General features: G+C 39.0%; 1 protein-coding gene across 1 annotated transcript; it reads left to right on the top strand.

Moving 5' to 3' along the window:
• Window positions 1-8,560: 8,560 nt before the first annotated feature.
• On the top strand, window positions 8,561-23,365 carry LOC139959625 (UPF0764 protein C16orf89 homolog). Its single transcript, XM_071957405.1, has 7 exons — window positions 8,561-9,982; window positions 13,954-14,106; window positions 15,514-15,682; window positions 19,780-19,894; window positions 21,073-21,208; window positions 21,979-22,101; window positions 22,311-23,365. The coding sequence occupies exons 1-7, from the start codon at window positions 9,724-9,726 to the stop codon at window positions 22,388-22,390; spliced, it is 1,035 nt and encodes a 344-aa protein (XP_071813506.1). The 5' UTR covers window positions 8,561-9,723; the 3' UTR covers window positions 22,391-23,365.
• Window positions 23,366-23,477: the final 112 nt, after the last annotated feature.

Genomic DNA, 23,477 nt, shown 5'->3' with positions numbered 1-23,477 from the left:
TAAATTATATTTAAAAGCATAATAAACAATTACAGGTTTTTAAAAAAAATCACAGATTTCGATTGGAAGTAAACTTATGTTATTATCAACATCAAAGTTAATATTTGACTCTGACAAATTCATTAAAATATGAACTCTGAATTAGTTAATTATAACAACAACAAGAATTCCTTGGTAGATGTCATTCATTTTGATTTTAGATATGGAATACAATCAAAAGTAAAAATTATCCTAGCAACAGATTTTGATAATAAAACTTCTGTAATCAGTATTTTATATTGTCAATATGATACATAGTCACCATGATGAAATGATTCCTGTTTTGATGCAGGCCAGAATTTGTCAAGAGAGGGGAGAACTCTGTTCTTCCGAGATCATCCTATATTCGTTGAAATCGACAACTGTTTTTTCTTTTCGAGTCTTCTTTCTGTTTATTTCCTCCGCATATGCTTTATAACGTCAGTGTTTTTTATCACCATGTCAAACACTTTTGAGGCTGGTTTTAAATGTTATAGTCATGTTCACTGTTGTATTTATGTGTCTTCTCTGCAAACCTTGGTACGTTCTACAAACAATTGTTGTCCTTTCTTCGCATTTATGTCTACAACTCCATCAGATATCATGTAAATTTATTAGGAACAATATCACTATTTTAGAAGTGGTCTTAATAAAAATGAAAAAAAAAAAACTATATCTGTTGTCACTTTTCTTCTGTGTTTTCTGATTCTTCATTCACTGTGTTTTTGAAGCTGGAGACAGGGATTGGTGGGGGAGCGGGGGGAGCTGGGGTTGATGGGGGAGCGGGGGTCAGCAGGGAATAGCTAGATCTCTTTGTTTTATGAGGCCCAGTGCTTTTCTAGGGGTAAAGGAGAAACTACTTTAAAAACGAAAATAATTTTAGGGGGGCACATATTGTTTTTCTGGTGGGGGGAGGCTAGTGGGTAGCGACGTTGTGCAAAGACTGAGAAACGAAGAAAACAAAGAGACATCAAGAAATAACACAACACAATAGAAGAACCAAACTACTGGTAGGATTGAAGTTGTTGAAGTGTAGTTTATTTTATTTACATTTATTTATTATTTATTTATTTAGTCATTTATTTAGTCATTTATTTAGTCATTTCTTTATTTTAATAGTAGATGGATTTATTTCACTTACATGTAAAACCTTGAGATTAATTAGTTTTAACATCATGAAATAGGTAGCTTTAAATTTTATGGTGGAGGGGGTGGAATGGATGGTTTCGGGGGAGGAGGGGTGGGTAGGTCTTTATGACTTGGACGGGGTGGGGGCTTTACCAGATTTTTGACATATTTTCTTCTGTCTGTTGTCTGCTTATAAGTATAGCTTGTAAGAGAAGTCACAAAATGGGGGCAAACTCCAGGGAAACAAATCCAGCCTGTTTCATCAGATGTGGTTCATTAGTTGTTTACATATAGCTTGATATTGATAGTATCACTACAACGCGGAATGGAAATAACCAAAAAAAAAGGTCAAATTGATGGGGCAGAGCAGAAGAGGGGGTTGTGGGGTGGGGGGCTTATATCATTTAATAATGTTATGATCTGATATTTATAGATAATTCAGTGCACAAAGTGGATTTAATATGTCCGTATCTCAAGGTCAATTGAGAAAACAAAGTGGTTGAATCTTTGAAATACCGTACACGATCACTGACGTATGTAAATCGATTTGGAAATTTTCCCAGGTGTTCCCATTGATAACAATCATAACATGATTGTTATATTCGTATCGTCGGATTTGCTGGTGGACCGTGGCTTGGTGAACCCGACCCTTCCCTTCTCCTAACCTCTCCTGATCCGCGTTCGTCTGGTTTAAGTATTAACTGTAGGATTACACGGACCAAGAGGCATCGTTTTCAGGCGGTGAACTTGAATCGATGGCGCTCTTTCTGAAAATTAACTAGAGTTCTCTAAAAGCGAACAAGACGATATAAGTCTCTGAAGCGAATATTGACACGCTGCTGCTCTGGTTTGAACATTATTTCCGGTTCAGTCTTTTCAAAAAGTAGAAGAAATATGTAACAATTTACCAATGGGAGCAAGCTGTAAGACAGTCAGTCATGATGGACACAAGAAAGAGATAAGAATCACACAATGACTGAAAGTACACATACAAACCTACATAGAAACATACACACATAAACATAGCCTACATAAGCAAACACGTACTATTGAAGAAAATTCACCAAGATGGAGAGCATGGGGACGAAAACCAGACAAATTGATTCACCCAAAACCCCAGTCCCTTTACATCTGTATCTTGGTTAATGTCTGGTGAGTCATTCGCGACTGTCGTCTGTGTATGCAAGCCATTCGTGATAAATTTCTACTGCTTATACCACTTTGGTATAAGCTGATACCACACAATCATACCACATGCTTATATATATCATCGTGAATTATACCACACACTCATAAGGTCCCCGGTTGGAGTCACTCCAAGATTAATGTATGTCGTCCGGTTACATAGTTGTTGACAATTCATAATCATGGACGTTTAATATGAATTTAAGAGACTGACTTCGGTCAGCTTGCTGCTTTGATAGTAAATGAGGCTTCTTCGCGAGTTCCTGCTTGCAAGAGGATCTAAAAAATACAAAAACAAAATATACATACTTTGTTCTGTCTTCGTAATTTATGCTTTGAACTTCTTTGAAGTACTCGTACTGACAGTATTAATATTCCCAAGCATTTCCTAAACAGGATATTCGTACTGATCTTATACTGTTAGTACAAGTGCTTTGAAGCATGCCACACAGGTACTGAAAAAACCTGGGCACGAACACCAAACAACGAAACAACTGATGCGCTCTCAACCCACCCCCCCCCCCCCCCAAAAAAAAGAAGGAAGGCTATAGTGTGTGTATGTCAGTGTGTGACAAAAAGGTCCCGATGATAACATACATATTTAGCTACTACCTGAGCTAGTAAGAGAAAGGCATTCTAGCATTTAGATTATTTCAAGTATTTGGAGCAGCCAGGCAAATACAATAAGCTGAGCTACGCGACTGTGAGACGAATGAAGAAGATTTAGCTGTAATTGTTTTGTCTGGCATTGCAGAGATGAACGGTGGAAGGAAATATGTGGACAGATTTTTCCAAGCAGGTGTGCAACAGGCCAATAGCAAAAACATATGTACATCGGTAGGGCCTACTAACCAAACAGACTATGCGGCGTTTTGAGTTGAATGTCAAATTACAAAATATGTCTCAGAGAGAGGAATTCAAAGGAGTTTAGGCCTAATATTCCCGATGTAAGGGACTGGGGCTGAGAGTGGATCAGTTAAGTCATTTGGTTTTCGTGCTCAGGCTTTATCTAGAGTGACTTTTCTCAAAATTGGTATTCGTCTTCTGTGTAACTTTATACGTATAGTCGGGTCAATATAGGATTTGACCTCAAAAAAATTGCAACAAAAGGTTTTTTTGCTTTAAGTCGCTCTATAGGTTACTGACATCTCCAGAAAAAAAGTCTCCCAAAATCGGACCCCGGGAAAGGGGTTAATTTGCATAATTCCAAAATGGCGGACCCCAAAGGCTTCAATGTACCGAAAACCTCCTTATACTTCAATTTTGGCATATGAAATGTATTACCAACCTATAGGAACATGATGCTAGAATACCAAATAAGCACATTTTCAATGTTATATGACGTCACCATAGGGTAGGGATGACGTATGTGACCCAAAATTAACATATATCAGCCGATTAGGTTGAAATTAACACATAATTTTCAAACGAAACCAGGCAGATGTAATACATAGAAGGGAACCTACTCGAATTGACTTGTTCATGAAGTAGAAACGACATCGAATTACGTCAGCAACCAATTGATGCTCATTTTCAAGTAGCTATACCAAGGGCGCAACCACGTATAAAAGGTACGGGGGTCCCAGTCAGATTGTGTTGGAGGCGCTCAATCCCCGATAAGTTTTCGTTTCTCTGCCAGAAGTTGAGGTTCCACATGAGGTTTGGGCGTGAGCCTCCAAGTGGTTGTGCCCTTGGGCTATACACGTAACATTTCAGATGACATTAGGATGTTGTGGAGGAATGATATAAACATTAGGACCAGCATTCTGAGGATATGACAATTAACCTAGTGCAACAGGGTCACATATACCTATGTATTCTACACGTCAACGTCATCATCGGATTCAATGTCTGGTCCCAGTGTCTGGTTAAAGGGGTTCTCACAGAAATCCACTTGGCATGGTCCACATGCTGCTGTGCAGGGTAATCCATACCCTCGTCAAGTACACCGCCTCATTGTACACGCGGTTTGACAGTTACAATGTACAACCTTGAGTAAGCAGTCAGGGGCAGGCGACTTGTCACACATTACAGGCTTGAATAGATTGTTCTCAAGCTTCCAGCCCCAGTCCGTTGCATGGAGGTCTTTCTCCTGGCCGCACCAAGCTCTGATTTGATAGTAACACCTCAATGAGTGGAATTTCGTCGCTGACGCAGTCGGGGGTAGCCGTTCTGGAGTAACAAAACTTGTCACCAGAAGCAACCTTCTTCCTCAATACCTTATGTCTCAGCTTGGCTAGATCCTCTGTTGCTTTTCCACCAAAGAGTAACGCCATTGCTTTGTTTCCACATTGTTCAATAGTGTCAGATGTTTCTCCGACACTCTCAAAACGAACTGCACACGAAACTAGGTCTTTGTCCCCCTCGATAATCTTCTGGAACAACGACTTTTCCCCCACACCAAATAGCATGGATGAACAGCAAGTGAGAGCACATGGTTTGACCCAGCAGAAGTTTGAGCTCATTAATGTTATAAACTCGAACTTGGTGCCTGGATTTGTCGTTAGACCGGAAGAACAAAGTTTTGTTTTCTGGGTTCATATAGAACAAGAGAAGAACCAACAAGTCGGTGTCTTCTCCAACTAGAGTAGTTGTTCCAGTTTCGGAAGCTGCAATGGCGGCATGAACAATGTCACAGTCCGCATCTGCCTGACAGTTGACTACATGACATCCTTTCTCTCGAAGCCTATTGCTTATCATGTTGATTAGTGCCTGTTTGTTACTTCCCCTTGAGAGAAACTCATCCTTTGTTCCACGGAACACTGCTCCAGGGGTTACGCTCACCAGTGGGTGCTGCCTGTGTTGCCGTCTCTCGTGAGTGCTGTCATTGGTAGATGGTGTCTCTTGGTACCCATCAAAGACAACAGTTGCAGTGCCATAGTTTCTAAGGGTGAAATCTGCATAACAGTTGGCGATGGTGTCATATGTAGTGCCTTTATCCCAGGGAACTCGATGCATCAGTGAACCGCCATCTAATACATAACTCTCAGTCTTTGGGATATCACTGGTTATCGCTGCCTCTGACTGCCCATTTGCTAACTCCTCAATAGCTCTCGCCAACTGTGCTTTATCTGGCTTCCGGAATACACCATTTGCTTCAAAAAGCGAAGGGGGGGGGGGGGGAAGGAGTCACTTCGAACTCCAGAACATCTCCCAAGGATAGGTCTCCAGCTTCTGGTGACAGGTTTTGTTACTCCAGAACGGCTACCCCCGACTGTGTCAGCGACGAAATTCCACTCAATGAGGTGTTACTATCAAATCAGAGCTTGGTGCGGCCAGGAGAAAGACCTCCATGCAACGGACTGGGGCTGGAAGCTTGAGAACAATCTATTCAAGCCTGTAATGTGTGACAAGTCGCCTGCCCCTGACTGCTTACTCAAGGTTGTACATTGTAACTGTCAAACGGTGTGTACAACGAGGCGATGTACTTGACGAGGGTATGGATTACCCTGCACAGCAGCATGTGGACCATGCCAAGTGGATTTCTGTGAGAACCCCTTTAACCAGACACTGGGACCAGACATTGAATCCGATGATGACGTTGACGTGTAGAATACATAGGTATATGTGACCCTGTTGCACTAGGTTAATTGTCATATCCTCAGAATGCTGGTCCTAATGTTTATATCATTCCTCCACAACATCCTAATGTCATCTGAAATGTTACGTGTATAGCCCAAGGGCACAACCACTTGGAGGCTCACGCCCAAACCTCATGTGGAACCTCAACTTCTGGCAGAGAAACGAAAACTTGTCGGGGGATTGAGCGCCTCCAACACAATCTGACTGGGACCCCCGTACCTTTTATACGTGGTTGCGCCCTTGGTATAGCTACTTGAAAATGAGCATCAATTGGTTGCTGACGTAATTCGATGTCGTTTCTACTTCATGAACATGTCAATTCGAGTAGGTTCCCTTCTATGTATTACATCTGCCTGGTTTCGTTTGAAAATTATGTGTTAATTTCAACCTAATCGGCTGATATATGTTAATTTTGGGTCACAAACGTCATCCCTACCCTATGGTGACGTCATATAACATTGAAAATGTGCTTATTTGGTATTCTGGCATCATGTTCCTATAGGTTGGTAATACATTTCATATGCCAAAATTGAAGTATAAGGAGGTTTTCGGTACATTGAAGCCTTTGGGGTCCGCCATTTTGGAATTATGCAAATTAACCCCTTTCCCGGGGTCCGATTTTGGGAGACTTTTTTTCTGGAGATGTCAGTAACCTATAGAGCGACTTAAAGCAAAAAAACTTTTTGTTGCAATTTTTTTGAGGTTGAGGCCATTTTCCCCATATATTGACCCGACTAGTAGGGCCGGATTAATTTATAGGCATCATGCGGCCTTAGGTAATCACGTGTCTTAGGACCTTCATCCACTCAGATTCGTGCATGAGATTTAGAGCGTTTCTTGGCATTCTCAAAAATGTTCAATTTGTACTTCGTACGATAATAAACTAGTAAATATTGATAATATCAGGTAGTTAACATGTCTTTAAATGTTAAAGTATGTTGTGTTTGATACAGAAATTGTTAACCCCCTATACAATAGTCCATGTCTGAAGCTTTGTAGGTTAGTACCATTATGTCGACAGGGGTAACGTAAGTTGGCTTTAAATAAAAACAAAAATGGATGTATATCTATAACGAAACAAATGCTTGTACGGCAGATGACGTATAAGGAACACATTTATTTTTATGTATTTCTGAAATAAAGTTCTCATTTGACTACTCAAAAATGTATATTACAAGTCAACCTTGCGCATTATACAAGCAGAACCCCTATGACTAATCTTACGCGGTAAAGCTAAGACCTTCCAATGACATTTGCGAATTAGGCAGATAAAACTTCCGGAGTCTATGCATGCTAAGTTCTTCAATATCGCCCTAATTACCTTTCATGGTGAACATTCATTCTATAGGTTTGATTCCTAAACAGTATGCTATCCATAGCAATCACGCGCATTGCTCTCTACGTATGATAAACTTCATTTCCTGTTGATAGTCAATGAACCGTGCGTGTGACACCTTACACGCTATATGCTTACATGAATAGACGGGGGGGGGGGGGGGAATCTGCCGATCTGCCAGTATATCGGTATAAATTGCAGCTTTTTCATCGAACTAGCAATGCAATGGATATACGAAATATTGTTACATAAAGCAAAATCATGTTCACATTATTGTGTAAATGTGATACATGCAACAACATTGACGGATAAATTGTACAACAAGTTGACTTCTTCGTCATAGTAAACTAGTATTACATGTACAACTATATCTATATCTATATATATTTCTATATCTATATATATATATATATATATATATATAAATATAGACTATATATATATATAAATTTTCTTCATCGTGTATTCTTGTTATATTCCAGGAACGAGTGACGTATGCTGAGGTTGTAGACACTAGAATTAATAGCTATATAATTAAAACAAAATTATTCGTTGAACACACAATACTTGAAAAGTTGGGGGTGATGAAACACGCTATAAACTATAGAAATCTCGGCAATAGCACGTAGGTCCAGGGCTGTAGCCACTTTGTTAGAGTTTCTTCCAAATGGCTTTCATTTAATAACACACGCCAATAATAATAATAATGATAAAGCTGTAGTACACAAATGTGGTCAAATTGAATAATTGATGATAATTACAGCACCATTTTGTATCTAAGCCATCTTACTCAAACATAAATTTCCCAAAGGGGATGGGTCACCTCTCCCCCATAGACTTCTTCTTTGATGAAGGAAGCGGGGTTCACCTATTGGGACGTTGGGGCCGACTTCCATCTAAGAGTATCTGATGTTTGTCCTCTTCAAGAAAAAGTTTAGACGTCGAATGCTGCATACTGAGGCATATTAGTTACGGTATATTAACTATACTAATTAGGTCTATATAATTAGGCTAAGTCTTAACGCACGGAGTGGTCTGATTCTTCTCCGACTGAATGTGAAGAAAATCGACTGCAATATTTTATTCCCGACTGACGATGGAGGTGGGAGAGCCTCCCCCACCCCCTCCCCAACCCACCCCAACCTTCATCTGTGCACTCCAGTGCATCTTGTAACTGTAACTATTCAAAACCAATGCGTTTAGCGAATAATTATTGGATGCAATAAAAGTTTACATATTTTTGTCATCTAGAGGCATTGAAGACTCGCCAAAACTGCTGCCCTCTGAAAAAGTTAACTTTCCGTTACTTGCAAATGCAGTTTTTTCTTGTCGCTACAAAATGCAGACAGTAATGAAACGTGATACCTTGTTATCTTTTATCTAGACTTGAGATGTCCATCGCTGCTATGTACACTGTGTTGTGGGTATTGACCGTAGCTGCATGTATTGACTGTACACTAGTGAATAATTACCGACGATAGCAAGCTGTGTGTGTATTTTCTGGGATCGATGGTGGTGTCTAACACTTCTGTTACACCTCATTCGAAATTAGGTCAGAATACCGGAATAAGACATTTCTTTGCAGTTTGTGCGCGAGTCTTCACTTACTTTAAATACCCGTATGTGTATTTTTTAAATGAATCATGCTGATGATGACGACGAAGACGACGATGTCGATGACGGTGTTGGTAAAAGACTAAAGGTCAAATACCTTGACATCACGATAATTCGGTTAGCACTCTGCTGTATTAAACTTGCATTGGAACTATGGCGCCTATACCGACAAACACGGAATAGTAAAACGACTAGCCCAGTTTCTTTGGCGATTGAACAGTAGTAGCGAATCTGTTTCACGTTCCTTGTTCTTGCTAGTTATGTCATTGAATCGTCAGCTTTGTTTGATAAAACTGACCGATGTGTGACGTATGGCCGTGTCTTAAAACATGCGCCATTTTCTCCGATCAGCTCTTACTCAGGACACCATTTTTTCAAGCACCGAATTGTTCTCGTTTTTTCTTGTATCTTTGCATACACTCTATATAATTGCCACTGATGTAGCGTGTTGTTGTTTTTTCTTTTAATATCATAGCTATAATTACTCAACGATTGCAAAACTTAATTAAGTGATTAAACATGAAATCGATACGCTAGCCAAATACTTCCTGTTCAAATATTTATGCGAATTATCGTTTGTGATAAAATGTCAATTTAATCAGATTGACGTCAAAATTACCATATTATATGTACATCTCAATTAATTGAAGCATGTTGTCTATTTGTTCTAAAACCATTCCCAACTTGACCTTGTGTATTTTATTGTAATATATACCAACTCAGAATGAGACACAAACTTGGATAGTTTACAGATCGTTTTCAGAATTAAGTCATTAAAGAGCTCGGGAGATTACAGAGATACTTTCCATGTATAGGTTATGATAACGTTAGGATACACATAATAGTACGGTATAGGCAACATGCACTTCTACGGTGGATTTTCACTGCTCTATTTTACCACATTTTTATTTTTATCGTGGGCCGAGTCTCACCGTTCTACACCAATTCATCCGAGGCCAATAGATAAGCCGAGTGTTGGAGAATGGGACTGGGGCTCTGATGACCATTTCGATGGTTCCTTGGTCGTATCCATGGCAACAACTGCTCTGCAGAAAACAGCTGTTTGCATGTTGCGCGCGTCTGATGAAAATTCCTTGCTCGCTTTGGCGATAGGGACAGGTAAGTTATTTGATAATATCCATTTCATGTATAATTTACAGTAACTTTCCATATTAACGGTACTGATATGTGCCTCTCGCAACCATAATCAAATTTAATTTAGTCATTTCGATGTTAAAGTATAGCATAGTTAATTGTAATCTTATTTAAAGTAATCCCTTAGTGGTTAGTTTTGGTCAAAAAATTGGTGACAATAACAAAGCTTCTTTTATGCAGGCTTGTCAGTTGGAGTTGTAAATTTGTCGATGATTATATCCTATAGTTAAGGTATTTGACTCAAGTCCATAACCAACTTCTTTTCATTACAAATAGTGATAAAATTTCGAAACCTTTGACATACTCCGATATCTGAAAAAATAGGTGTTGCAACAACTGAAAATGAAATGCTGAATATTCGGATGGGACTCATATTTGTTGCCCATTCGTAATAAATCATTTCATTGAACAATAGTTTTCTTCTCCACATTTCTTTACATATTTTTCAAATAAGAAAGAAATTAAAACAACCTTGTGAAAAAAAACTGGTTTCAAGTAATCATCTATCATCTAAGAGATTGTTTATAATTCCCCAGTTAGAATTTGAAGTGTGTTTATAAAAGAAAAAAAACAGCTGCATGTGTTAACAATGTACGATTTCCCACCATCGGGGTCGCTGAGAGTCAGTTCGGGCCCGGGGACAGTAACTAATGGTACATCCATGGGTGTATGAGACTACATGATTATCCATTTAGCGGCCCATATTTCCCTCGGACCTCGGACTGTAGTCCTCTGACCACCCCCCCCCCCCAAAAAAAAGGAACACGCAGATTCCAGAGTTTGTTGAATCAGATGATAAAGACCCCGAGAATGGTAATAATACTTTTCAATAGAAACAGGAACATTCAGCCTTATTCCACAATCCTTTTTTAACCGACGATCCGATGGAATATCCTCAATAGCATTTAAGAACCCGCCCATAGGAAATAAGTATAATGCATTACCAACTGAATGCATCTTTTAAGTGACAATTATGACGATAATACTTTCTATCGTTTTTACGGGGAAAAAAGTTACTTTTAGAATTTTCACTAGAAGGAAACGCGGCCAAATACTAACCAGAACACATTTCCAAGCTGTCCCTATACATATTGCATTATCATGGTATATATCATAGTTTGTAGTTTATTTCAGTAAACCTGTTTTGGTGGAATACGCTAAGTATAATTGTTGGAATGAATTGGGACAATTTTCCAGTGTTGATAGCGCTCTATACTGTCCTCTCATGTCATGCTTCAAAGCACTTGTACTGATAGTATGAACAGTTCATATAACCTTGGTCACATAGATAGAGGATATTCAAACTGCTCATACTGTCAGTACAAGTGCTTTGAAGCATGACGTAAAAGAACAGTTTATATCAAAAAAATATTTAAAAAAACCTCAACTGGGTGAAATTATAGTGACCCACTTTGCGGTTTATAACAGCTACATAACAGCCATGGCAGATATTACGGGCTATCAATCGAAGTTACATCTTAGTCGTCTGATCACTCAATTATCCACACCCTCGCTGTGAAATGTCCACAGGAATGTGGTGAGGGGCAAAGCCAATTTTTGGTCCCCATTTAAGAGTTATAGAATTAAAGGTTTAATTAAGGCTTGTATTGATGACTTTTACATTAACGATATAAGCTATACCCCAGGGGCGCAACCACCGGGGGAGCGGGGACTAAGGGAAGAAATTTGGTAAGTATCGGGGAATCTTAAATTTAATGTACGTAAGAATTTGTTGTAATATTCTGTCTGCGAGTGTGGAGGCTGGGATTAAATAACCCCCCCCCCCATATTTTCAAAGTCCTCCAGAAGTAAATGTGGTTCCCCCTGCTCTACTCTCTGTCGCGATTTCGACTTTATCTTTAGGGGGGCATGATATTTGGCTTTTGTACGTTCTAGGGAGGGGTCTATGGGAACGATGCCCCTCCTTATGAAATTTTTTTCCCCTCAGTATTCTGGCTTAAATGCAAAATAGTGCTATCATGTTCATCACTTTAACGGCATTTGTGTAGTACAACTTTAAATCTTGCCAATGACTTAAACGTGTGCGCATTTTTTCTTCTTCTTGGCCGTCCCCGATTCGTCCCGAACATTTCTGCGCCGAGAGAAATCTGGTCACCCCCCCCCCTTCCATCTGGCTACGCCACTGGAAACGATGTTCTTCTTTTTGAAGGATATTTGCATAGGAATTGTGCTCTTTTGTTCATGGAAATGCACTTTCAATAGGATACAGCCTTACAATAGCTAACGGACTGGCTGTGAAAAAGATGGCCTGAATATGGCATTCATCTCATCTTAATCCATGGCATGTCAAAGATGTGTCTCTGGTATTTCATCCATTTGTGTTTGAGATTATTGTGTTGAACTGATGTATAGGCTGGTTTGTTGTTACTCGCTACGGATCTGGTCTATAGAACTTAGTCTCCTCAACACATGTAGTGATAAATACACCGCAACACCAACCGCGTTGTAACCACGTGGCAATAGAAGTCATGGAAGACGTATCGCTAACTGCAACAAAATGAGCGAATTAGCGTAAGTTTGGCACTTGTTACAATAACCAGTTATGTGGGCAAGGGCGTAGGAACCGGGGGGCTGGGGGGGGGGGCCAGCCCCCCCAGTGAAAAATGTGGAGGGGCGGAAGTATCATTCCGCCCCCCCCCACTTCGCAAGTCAAAAAACCCCTTTTTCATTTCCAAATGAGAAAAAAAATCTCATTTGGAGCACCAAATTGCATCTAAGGCCAGGTGAAAATACAAAATTAAGTTTACAAAATGGAGTGGGTGTTGAAGTGTGCTATATTGCACCAAATTGCATCTGAGGCCACCTGGAAATGCAAAAAAAAATCCAAAGGGGAGGGGGACACCCCTCCCCTTAGACCCCTCCCCCCGGCCGGCCATCAGTCTTCAGCCCCCCCACTCAAAGTAACTTCCTACGCCACTGTATGTGGGTGACTTAAAATGTATGGTTGTAGCATATACCAACGTATAGACATGTTAGTTATTAACAATGTCTTCAGTTGTTTCTAAAAGACACCTAAAGCCTTTGCGATCCGCCCATCATAATGCAATCGTCGAACCTGTGGTCTGTATTAGTTTATTATACATACTTCAACCCTCTTGCTGTTACACATATATATAAAGCTCTGGCTAGAAATCTTTTCATCGCCTCACTTTCGATTTTTCCTACCAAAATATTGTTGTAACAATTCTGACAATTTGTTACACACATCTGAGGATGTTAAATTGAACCTCGGACAAAATCCTCTTGCTTCTAAATAAATTAGAACATCGCATCGCATCCTTTATGACCTCGGTTAAGCGAATAGTGGAAAAACATGTAGACGAAAATTTACTATATTTTCTGTTTTCTTAGGAACGGAACATTTCAACCATTAGTAAAGGGGAGGGGTAGGGTTGGGATGGGGGTAGGTATATGTCGTGGCGAATGGAGCGGTCTGAATGGTTAGCTGTAATGTATTAATTAAGTATTCTTGTTGCACTTTTCGTAATTTTCAAATGGGGGCCCAGCTATCTCAATCCCGTTTCCCACCTTTGTTCACTGCTTTGTCAAAAAAGTCACCATTAAATGGAAAAGTCCTCTCGGACGAAACCCAACATATACGAATGTTAAACTGACAATCATACCCATGGGTATTCCCCCATAAAGTAACATTAGAATTGACATCACGTGATCACGACAACGTCATCATTGTGATATTTATATCAAGGCTTTTCTAATCAGTAAACAAATGCAAAAATTGTATTTGATACATTTAGATGTGTAGTTTTATGTTTTATGTTAATTCTTCCATCACTGTCCAGTCGTATGTAGCCTTTTGGTATCATCTGTGTACGTATCAATACATGAAACATGCATTTGTGTATCGAACTTTCGGTGAACCTTGTTTTAATGTGTTATGTTGATATATCTTTCAGGTCAATTGGAATACAGCTTGAACCAGATGAAGACCAGGCCTCGACAGGATAATTCCCAATCGATCGTTAATGACATCGAAGCCACTCTTGGCGTTCTACAGACCGTTCGAAATGATCTATTAACAAATGCAAATTACAGCGTTCCCAAAAGTCGTAAGTCATGTTTTGTATATATGTTACATCCATTGATCATGCGTCATCATCTATATATACTATATTAACTATTATCATGCTTCCCCTGCATGTTTCACATGACACCTTGTAGCATGCTTCACCTGCATGTTTCATATGGCACCTTGTAGCATGCTTCACCTGCATGTTTCATGTGGCACCTTGTAGCATGCTTCACCTGCATGTTTCATGTGGCACCTTGTAGCATGCTTCACCTGCATGTTTCATGTGGCACCTTGTAGCATGCTTCACCTGCATGTTTCATGTGGCACCTTGTAGCATGCTTCACCTGCTTGTTTCATATGGCACCTTTTAGCATGCTTCACCTGCATGTTTCATGTGGCACCTTGTAGCATGCTTCACCTGCATGTTTCATATGGCACCTTGTAGCATGCTTCACCTGCATGTTTCATATGGCACCTTGCAGCATGCATGCTTCACCTGCATGTTTCATATGGCACCTTGTAGCATGCTTCACCTGCATGTTTCATATGGCACCTTGTTGCATGCTTCACCTGCATGTTTCATATGGCACCTTGTAGCATGCTCCACCTGCATGTTATAATGAACACTTATATGCACGGTTTACCCGTATGGTATCGGCCTATTACTTTAACACCCACATCTCCCACAACTTACATATAATGAACAAGCAAGGTTGAAGGTGGATAAAGTTAACTCTCTCCCAACCCCGCGACTTGAATGAAAAGAAAATTTAGGGTTTATATGTGTGAAAAAGTTGTTTACCGTAAAGGCTTAAGAAAGAATTATATAAGTAAGAATTAAACCTCAAGTTCGAATATTATTATTGAGTCTTGTGGGATGTGGGTGGGTGGGTGAGTGGGATGTTTAGTGATGACCTCGGGTTAGCTTCAAATGATATGGATTAAGATAAGAATATATTGTTGACAAAATAGGATGTTTCTGCTTCGAAAAGGAAACCCAATCGCTAATCTGCTTAAAGTGTGTAGTATATGTAACAACTAACAAGTATCTGACAACTTATGATGGACTGAGTTGAATCTATTAGGAATTGTCTTTTTTTCTGAATGGTAAGATGTTGTGATCCATTCTATTCTCAAGTTTTAAGAAACCCACTAAAGGTTATGATAATAACAAGGCAAACCTTTTTTTTCAGACCTTATATTAAAGGTATTAATAATGATATTATATTAATGATGAGTTAATTTGCTTCTATAGCTATGCAGTATATATAGTAACAATGTTTTTACATGGCACATCCGCACATAGTAACTTGGAAAATGATTTAGAATTTATAATAATTCTCAAAGTGCTTAATTTAAACTTGTAAAATTTGCACAAACATATTTTATCTACTTACTCAAGGTTCGGTCTACATATTAATTAATTAACTTTTCCTTCTGACAGATTTGAGTATCTTCCGGATCCTTGATAAACGGTTTTGGCGATTTTCTTTGTCTCGGAGAGAAATAACAAACTCGTTGCCATGCGAGACTTTTCAACACTATGTGAATCCTGTTGAATTCTTGACTGAAAAACAGACTGACCGCTGCTTGCTTGAAATCACTCAGCAGAGGTAACTTGTATGTGTGAATGTTTAACTTTACCGACCATATTGAGTTGTAATTTCACATTCTTCTCACAAGACGTGCGCTATTTTATCACATTTATACATCATTTTTCTCGGCACCAGTCTCAGTCTATGCAACATAAGCAGTCCAATCTGCCTAGCATACAAAATTCGGTTTCATTTTAGCACTGTTACCCCCAATGACCCACTTCGTGGTCAATTCCCACTCGCTTCATTTCCCTCAAAATCTACCATTCTCAATTTCAATTCAATTTCAATTTCTTTATTCCAGTATAAATGATAACATTTATAAATAGGACACATAAAAAAAAAAAAAAAAGTGATACATAAAAGACGTAAACATGTACAAAAATGAAAGCATGAAACAAAAACAAGAAATAAGATAGAGGAATAGAAGTTTTAAAAGATTCAAGATTAAAAGGATTATAACAGAGATTCTAAGAACCCATTTTGAATATAAATGGCTGCTCTGTAGATAAATGAGTTCTTAAAAAGCATAATTCTAAAAGATGGCAAGATAGTAGGATTACGTAGATTGTACTTGCTGGTTCTATTGCACAGAGAGATCAACTCGGAGTGAAGTGGGTGATCTTTAGAACTATGTATATTCTTAGCTAGTCTTATGAATTCATTTTTAGCAGCAGTGTTTACTTTACCAACAAGGCTTTCATAGTCGAGATTAAATATTTTGGAGCAGTATTTCAAGAAACTTCTAATTCTTTTCTTGTCCTTTTCAAGTAGAAAGTGATACCAGACAGGAACTGCATACACAATCACTGGCAGAATTGATGAGCTGAAAACCTTATCTCTTACATTAGAATGAAAATAAGGAGTAATATATGCCAACGTTGATACAATATAATACACCTTAGACATCGATTTAGATATATGTTTAGTAAAGGTTAACTTGGCGTCAATATCAACTCCTAAGTACATAGTATGAGACACCCGCTCAACAATGGAGCCTTGAACATAAGTTTTCTGATCCCTGGTCTGAATGAGACCTTGATGTTTAATGTTAATGTTTTCAAAAATTATTTCTTTAGATTTCTTTGGATTAAGTAAGAGGTTCTTCTGCTCACACAAATTGACCATATTATCAATACAGTATTTATAGTCATTTTGATTTTCAAGGTGTGTCCGCTTTGAAATGTTACAGGATATGGCTGTATCATCAGCGTACTTAATTACATCACACCCCATTGAAGAACGTATATCATCTGTGTATATTGTAAAAAGTAACGCAGATAGAGGACCTCCCTGGGGGACTCCCACTGTAATATTTGACTCCTCTGAATAACCTTTCTGTAGCTTGACTTGTCGAGACCATCCTTGTAAAAAATTAGCCAACCAATGTATAAGCCAAGGCTCATTGATAAAACTACACAAACTTTGGATTAACCGATTTGGTAAAACCGTATTAAAAGCACTTGAAAAATCTAAGAATAAAACTTTAGTGACTGTTGTGACTGATTTAGTGACTGATTTAAACCAGATTGTGACTGATTTAGTGACTGATTTAAACCAGAAACAACACAATGTACGAGCTTGAGTATAGCATCTGTGCAGGACACGCCTTTTTTGTAGGCAAACTGATTTTTATCACCGTGTGATACGATGGCCTGCGTCAAGTATGGAAATAATAATTTTTGCATACAGTTAAAACCAATGCTGGACATGTCAATTGGTCTAAAATCGTTTACAGATGTTGGAATAGAGATTTTAGGCACAGGTGATGTTTTAGCATGCTTCCATAGGGACGGAATTGAATTCTCATGTAAACTTACATTATATAAATTAGTGAATATGCCAGCTAATTCTTCAGAGCAATACTTGTACACCCACCAGGGAATTTGATCAAAACCAGACGCAATTCCTATCTTAACAAGTCCAAATTGTCTTTTTACATCTTTCTTTAGTATTACTGGTGGTTCAGCAGTTGATAGGTCTGGTAGTATAAATGAAATATCTTTGCTCGAAGCATCATTAAAACGTCCGAAGTGTTGACTTAATTTTTGGCCAAACTCATCAGTTACCAAGTTTCTTTGCTGTTCATCTGGTTTCCGTATTGATTTGAGTAGATCCCACAGAGACTGTTTGTCTGTTGTTACCTTTTGAAAGTATTCATTCCTCCTCTTGAACACATGTTTGTTTATTTGCCTCTGTAACCTGTTCCGTAGAGTAGTGTCACCATCATCAATTGCTTCCTTTTTCTCTTTCTCCAACTGCTTGATCTTATCATCGGCTGGCAATCTTTTCATAACTTCTGAGTGTGACATTGTCCTATAAGGAATGCAGATATCAGTTGTAAAATTGATGTAAGATGATACTACTTGTGTCAATTCATCTAAGGTGTCACACGTATCTGTAAAAACCCTCCAATCTGTTGAATCCAACATCACTCGTAAATTGTCAACATTACTCTTCCTGGTGTCTCTTTCCTTTGGTCTTGGTATCTTTTGAACTTCTCGATAACGTTCTGTGTATCGTGGCATAATTAGAACACTGAAATGATCTGATGTAGCTATAGGATGCATTTTCTTGACAGTGAAGTAACTCCAACCTTTAACGTACACAGCATCCAAAATGGTGTTAGATCTTGGGAAGGTGACAAAATTTACGAGGTTGTTGTAGCCCATTGTTTCGAGGAATGGTAAACGGTCCCTGTTGAGATCCCCAACAATAATGATATATGAACGCGGATTCTCCATTAAAATTGATGTTAAAGCATTTTTCAACGCTGCGTTCGAAACCGTGAAGTTTGCTGAAGGGCGAGTATACACATTTACGATAGTCATGTTTGATATGTCACTGGGCAGAAACCGAGGACGAGCTCTCACAGCAAGTAACTCAATGTCTGGTGTTGACAAGGTGAAACACACTTTGGGAGTATTGATAGACCATTCCTTCGATATGTAGGTCATCAAACCACCGCCATTAGCCGTGAATCCGCGATCTTGGCGGAACATGTGGAAATTCTGCAATTGAAGAGCCTCGTCAGCAACTTGGTGTTGAACATTCTCACCTTCCCATTTGTTTCCAACTGTTTGAAGTTTCGTTTCTTGCAAGGCAATAAAACATAGGTTCGGCATATTTCCAACTGTCTGTTCTAGATGTATAAATTTCCCCTGAAGACTGTTAATATTTGACGAGAAACCATAAGGAAAGCTGAAATTTGATGCCTTTGTATGCTTTAACCTCTCCTGAATACCGGCTCGTGCGCCTCTACGCCTGCGAACAATGTTAAGTTCCTTTAATCTATTGATCACCCGTGGCCTTAGTTCAAAATCGGTCATATGTGACCTTATACTTCGAAGCGTATCTGGGCTGTAGGTAAGTCTGTGGTTATCCATGTCCATGTGTGTTAGGCTATGCGGGTAAAGGCCTGTTGTTAGGCAAAACAATCGTGATGGTAACGAGTAAAAAATATAAACTCACGAAAACTCTGCATACCAATCCTTTTTTATATTCCAGAAAAGCAAAGTGAAAGTTGTTAGTCCAGATGTTACATTTTACGTTGTACAGCGATGAGTAACAAGTCAACGATTAGTCAAAAACACGACAAAAATGTGAGAGCGAAAATAACTATCGTGTCAGCTCAGCGAGGAGCGCCACCCTCAAGGCTTGCCACTACAATTCCTGTGTGTTAGTTTCAATCTACTGGATTCTCGATTGTTTTGAAGTTTTTGTAGAAGTTTTTAAAGTCAGCATGAACCTGAAGCTGATAACATGATCGACCCCCGCTGCATCAAACACCCTGTACATATATCATCCAGACTCGTGACCCTCAAAGACTGAAGTTTCACTCTTGGAACTAAGAGAGTATAGCTGCATGCTTCCCACCAACCGGGCTCTGAGTCTTTCCACTCTCCCCATCTCCCAACTCCTCCGATCTTTCAATCTTTCAATCGTTCTTCGGGTTACGTAATGCGATCTACTTTTGATAACGTGTATTATAAAATACCGTGATATTGAGTAGTGATAAATATATTGACGCAGGCATGTAGGAGCGTAATAATACGTACTTTATAGTCCCTTGATGTATATATCTATATATACCACCGTCATTATTTTTTGCATAGATTTGGCGTATGTTCCATTACCGATCAATGTGCCCGTGATATGTTAGACCAGATGGACTGTACAGCAGGCTACAGTGGAACTCATCAACTTCTCTTCTTGCTGTCGTATTGGAGGGTAAGTTTGGTTACGGTCAGATCTGACGAGAGAGGGGGTGCGGGGAGGGGGGGGGGCAGAGGGATGCAACCCAGGTTCAGGAGCCCATGTTCAATTATGGGATACGAAGATGATGGATAATGAACATAAATAGGTTTACTTTCATGATTATAAAGACTACTTAAAGCAATATGACTCCAATGAATGCGGACATTATACTTTTCCGCGGGATCTGACCGTGTATCTCTCGAATCTCCCGTGGTACCATAAGACTAGACAAATTTCCCCCAACTTGACTTCAACGATTTTCAGATTTATCGAACTCATGACAAGCAGGTTATATATTATTTGTATTGAGGTGTAATCAAATAATTGGTTTCTGAGGAACTTGTGGATGCAATATCATTCTGAGTCTCATTAACACAATTTGCCAACTTTCCATACGTTTGTGGTAATATCTTCAAGTTGTATCTATTCAGCTTTAAAGGGTTAAGATTAAATTTGTATAATACTTACAATATAGTAAATAAAATATTGAAACGCGATAAAACAGAACATTCCATTCTATTGGTTGATAGAAAACATTTTAACAAACTAAAAATAAATAAAAAATCTGAAGCAAAACGTTACCATATGATTCTTCGTTTATGGCGGATAGCAGTATACTAGCTCTTCTTCCATGAAGAAGAAATCTGGATAACCTTAAGTTTGGCTATCATTTTCTACGGAAGTAAATATAGGTAACATACGTAATGAGTATGTGGTATCCATGCAAGTAAACAGGATGTATATGCTTCACGTGCGTTGTGAAGAGAACATCTAGGTTAAATGTGTGCAGCTTTAACATGCGATAAATACAAACAAGCTTATCCGGGACACATCCACTAACTGTACGATGGTACGTTAGGCTGGAGAGTTCAAGTGACATATAAGCAAGAAATTATAATGGAGGGAATATTGAAGTTTTAATAAAGTACTAAAATTTGGTTACTGATTTAAGTATACGGTCTGCCATTTGACAATTATTGGTAACTTACTTGAACAAACTTTTTATTTAATTTAAATTTTATAGATACATCAGCGTCATGCCGCTGATGTGGGTGGTATGTTAGGGGGGGGTGGGGAGGGGAGGGGGATGTTACGTATGCAATCCGTCGTGATATTACAGGTATTCTGATTATTTATTCTCCATTTTACAGATGAATTGTGGTCATTACTTATACCCTTCCTTTGACGAAATCTTGTCAAACTGCTCTCGTGAAATGTATTCCCAGTTTTGCGCAATTCAAAACGAAGACTACCCGAGCAAACTACAGGATATTTATCTCGAGTACGGTAAGTGAACTAGATCGCTATATATACGTAGTGAGTACTGTCAGGCCTGGTGACGTAGGGTGCAGGTCGGGGGGGGGGCGGATACACCAATGGGGACCATGGTAATATGGGATAAAGAAAAATGTAGTCTTATTTTCATGATATATTTAAGGAAAATTGAACAAAGTGGCCCGCTGAAATAGTCGTCATGTTCCTACCGATCTCCCGACGCCACTGAATACTAGATTCCATAATCGTACTTGAGTAATTCTTCTGTTCTCTTACTCGTCCTGGTCTGTACTCACGGTAGCATACTGGTAAAAGTAAACATCATGTACTCGTTCGAACTCGTATTCATGGCATTGTATACTCGTCTTCTTACTAGGGACATTGTACTCATACATCAACTCTGAATAATAGATCAGGAAGTCATTGTTTTAACATGATGGTGTTAATTTTCTTTCTGTACCAGTATAACTGGAAACTGCCATATGATGTCAGTTTTTAACCCAAAGCAGTTTATGAGACGATACATGTCGTCTGCTAATTAGACACGCCTGTCGTCTGCTAAGTTGGGACGCCTGTCGTCTGCTAATTAGAAATGCCTGTCTCTTGTTAATTAAACACGCCTGTCGTCTGCTATAAGTTGCCACGCCTGTCAAAATAGTCGTCTTACTTCACTCCTCTCTTACCTGTTTCCAAACAACATATGCACTCCAATCTAAGCCTTCTTAACCCTAACCAAAATTGGTAGCAATGTACACGCAATTTGAAAACCCTCCTATTTTCAGTTTTATTTGGTGGCCTGGCTGGATTCGATGAATTCCTGCAAGAGGATATACTACGGAAGATTATACAATGGCAACATATTGATGGGTGCTATTACGTCAGTGATGATACTGAGCAATCAGAAGGTAAGCGGTGTGAACTACACATTGAACAATATAATGTAATATGTAAAATTCATTGCATGTAGGCTTAAGTCATCGGCATCCTTTAGCAATACATGTAAGGAAAACAAAAAAAGTTACCCCCATCACGATCCTCTCTCCGCCCACCTGTTCACATTTTCAAAGAACAAAATATATATTGAAAGCTGCAAACATTTCTGTTTCGATTGCAGACGAAAAGGAAAATGTCCACAAGACGTCTGTGGCGAGTGCCCTGCTGGGTGTATACGCATCATATTTTGCCCTTCTCTAATGATGCATGCAGCGGATAAATTAAACGAACCCGGTTCATTATTCAAATTCATTAACTGTACACATAAGGAAGGATACCTACACTACCCTTCATACACATTCTATAAGTTCCCCGGATGTTTATGCTAAAATTGTTAAAGCATCGAAATAATACGCCGGTCCGACCTTCGGAAGTATATACTAATCTATACGAGTAATTCTATTTAGACACATGCCTGACCGTGAAGTCGCGTCAGAGGGGTGTGCAGCCTCGGGACCCGGAGTGAGTTAGGGGGCCCGGTTAAATATCCAGGGATCTGAGAACAAGCAGATCAAAAATAGCGTATATTCTCATTTTCCTAAATATACTGAGGAAAAAGTTGAATGGTGTAAAGGGAGAGGGGCGGTGCTATAATCGTCGGGAGCCAGGCTTGGCTCTCTGCGGCGCTGTTTAGTCAGAAGCATGATTCAAATACTGAGAGAGGGTCAGCGATGTTTCTATTTGAACATGCTTGTTATTGAGGTTTCTTTTATATTAGGAACCAACACTGACGGCGTTCAAATGCCCCCAGACTGAAGTTATGGCCAACTTGTGTTCTCGGATCGCAGTGAGCTTTTGTTATGTTGTTGTATCATAGGCTATATGAATAAGGAACATATTATACGCTGACATATCACTCGACACGAACGGGGGGGGGGGGGGCGACATCACCCCAATTATTTTCAGAGCCAAGATTTTCAAACAGGCCAGTCAAAAAGTAACAACATGAGGTCCCAATATTTTTGCATTTCTTTACTCAGCGGGCTAGAACAAAAATATATGTATAATTATTGCATTGCTTGTAAACAAACAACATTGTTAATGTTACGAAAATAGTTTATGTATTGTAGTAGTATGTGAAACAGTACGCTCTAATTATAGATCTGTCTCAAGCTGTTAATTGATCAACGAATATTTGAAACGAGTACTATAAAATATAAATATTTAAAATTCTCAGTTCTGAGTTTTAATTTTTATTTTCGTATCTTGTGGCAAAGTCATTAAGCCTAATTAGTCACCTTCTGGGTGGTATTCTAAGCACGAACGAATTGATTAATACGATTATGAT

This window comes from Apostichopus japonicus, chromosome 19 (genome assembly GCF_037975245.1).
Source record: "Apostichopus japonicus isolate 1M-3 chromosome 19, ASM3797524v1, whole genome shotgun sequence".
NCBI classification, from domain to species: Eukaryota; Metazoa; Echinodermata; class Holothuroidea; order Aspidochirotida; family Stichopodidae; genus Apostichopus; species Apostichopus japonicus.
This window is presented reverse-complemented; position numbering and strand designations above follow the sequence as displayed.

What these genes read in the sequence shown, in the direction of transcription:
- LOC139959625 (XM_071957405.1), top strand. Translation starts at nt 9,724, where the DNA reads ATGCACTTCTACGGTGGATTTTCACTGCTCTATTTTACCACATTTTTA. An exon ending in CGCTTTGGCGATAGGGACAG is followed by an intron (nt 9,983 to 13,953) that starts GTAAGTTATTTG and finishes TATATCTTTCAG; the next exon opens with GTCAATTGGAATACAGCTTG. An exon ending in TGATACTGAGCAATCAGAAG is followed by an intron (nt 22,102 to 22,310) that starts GTAAGCGGTGTG and finishes TTTCGATTGCAG; the next exon opens with ACGAAAAGGAAAATGTCCAC.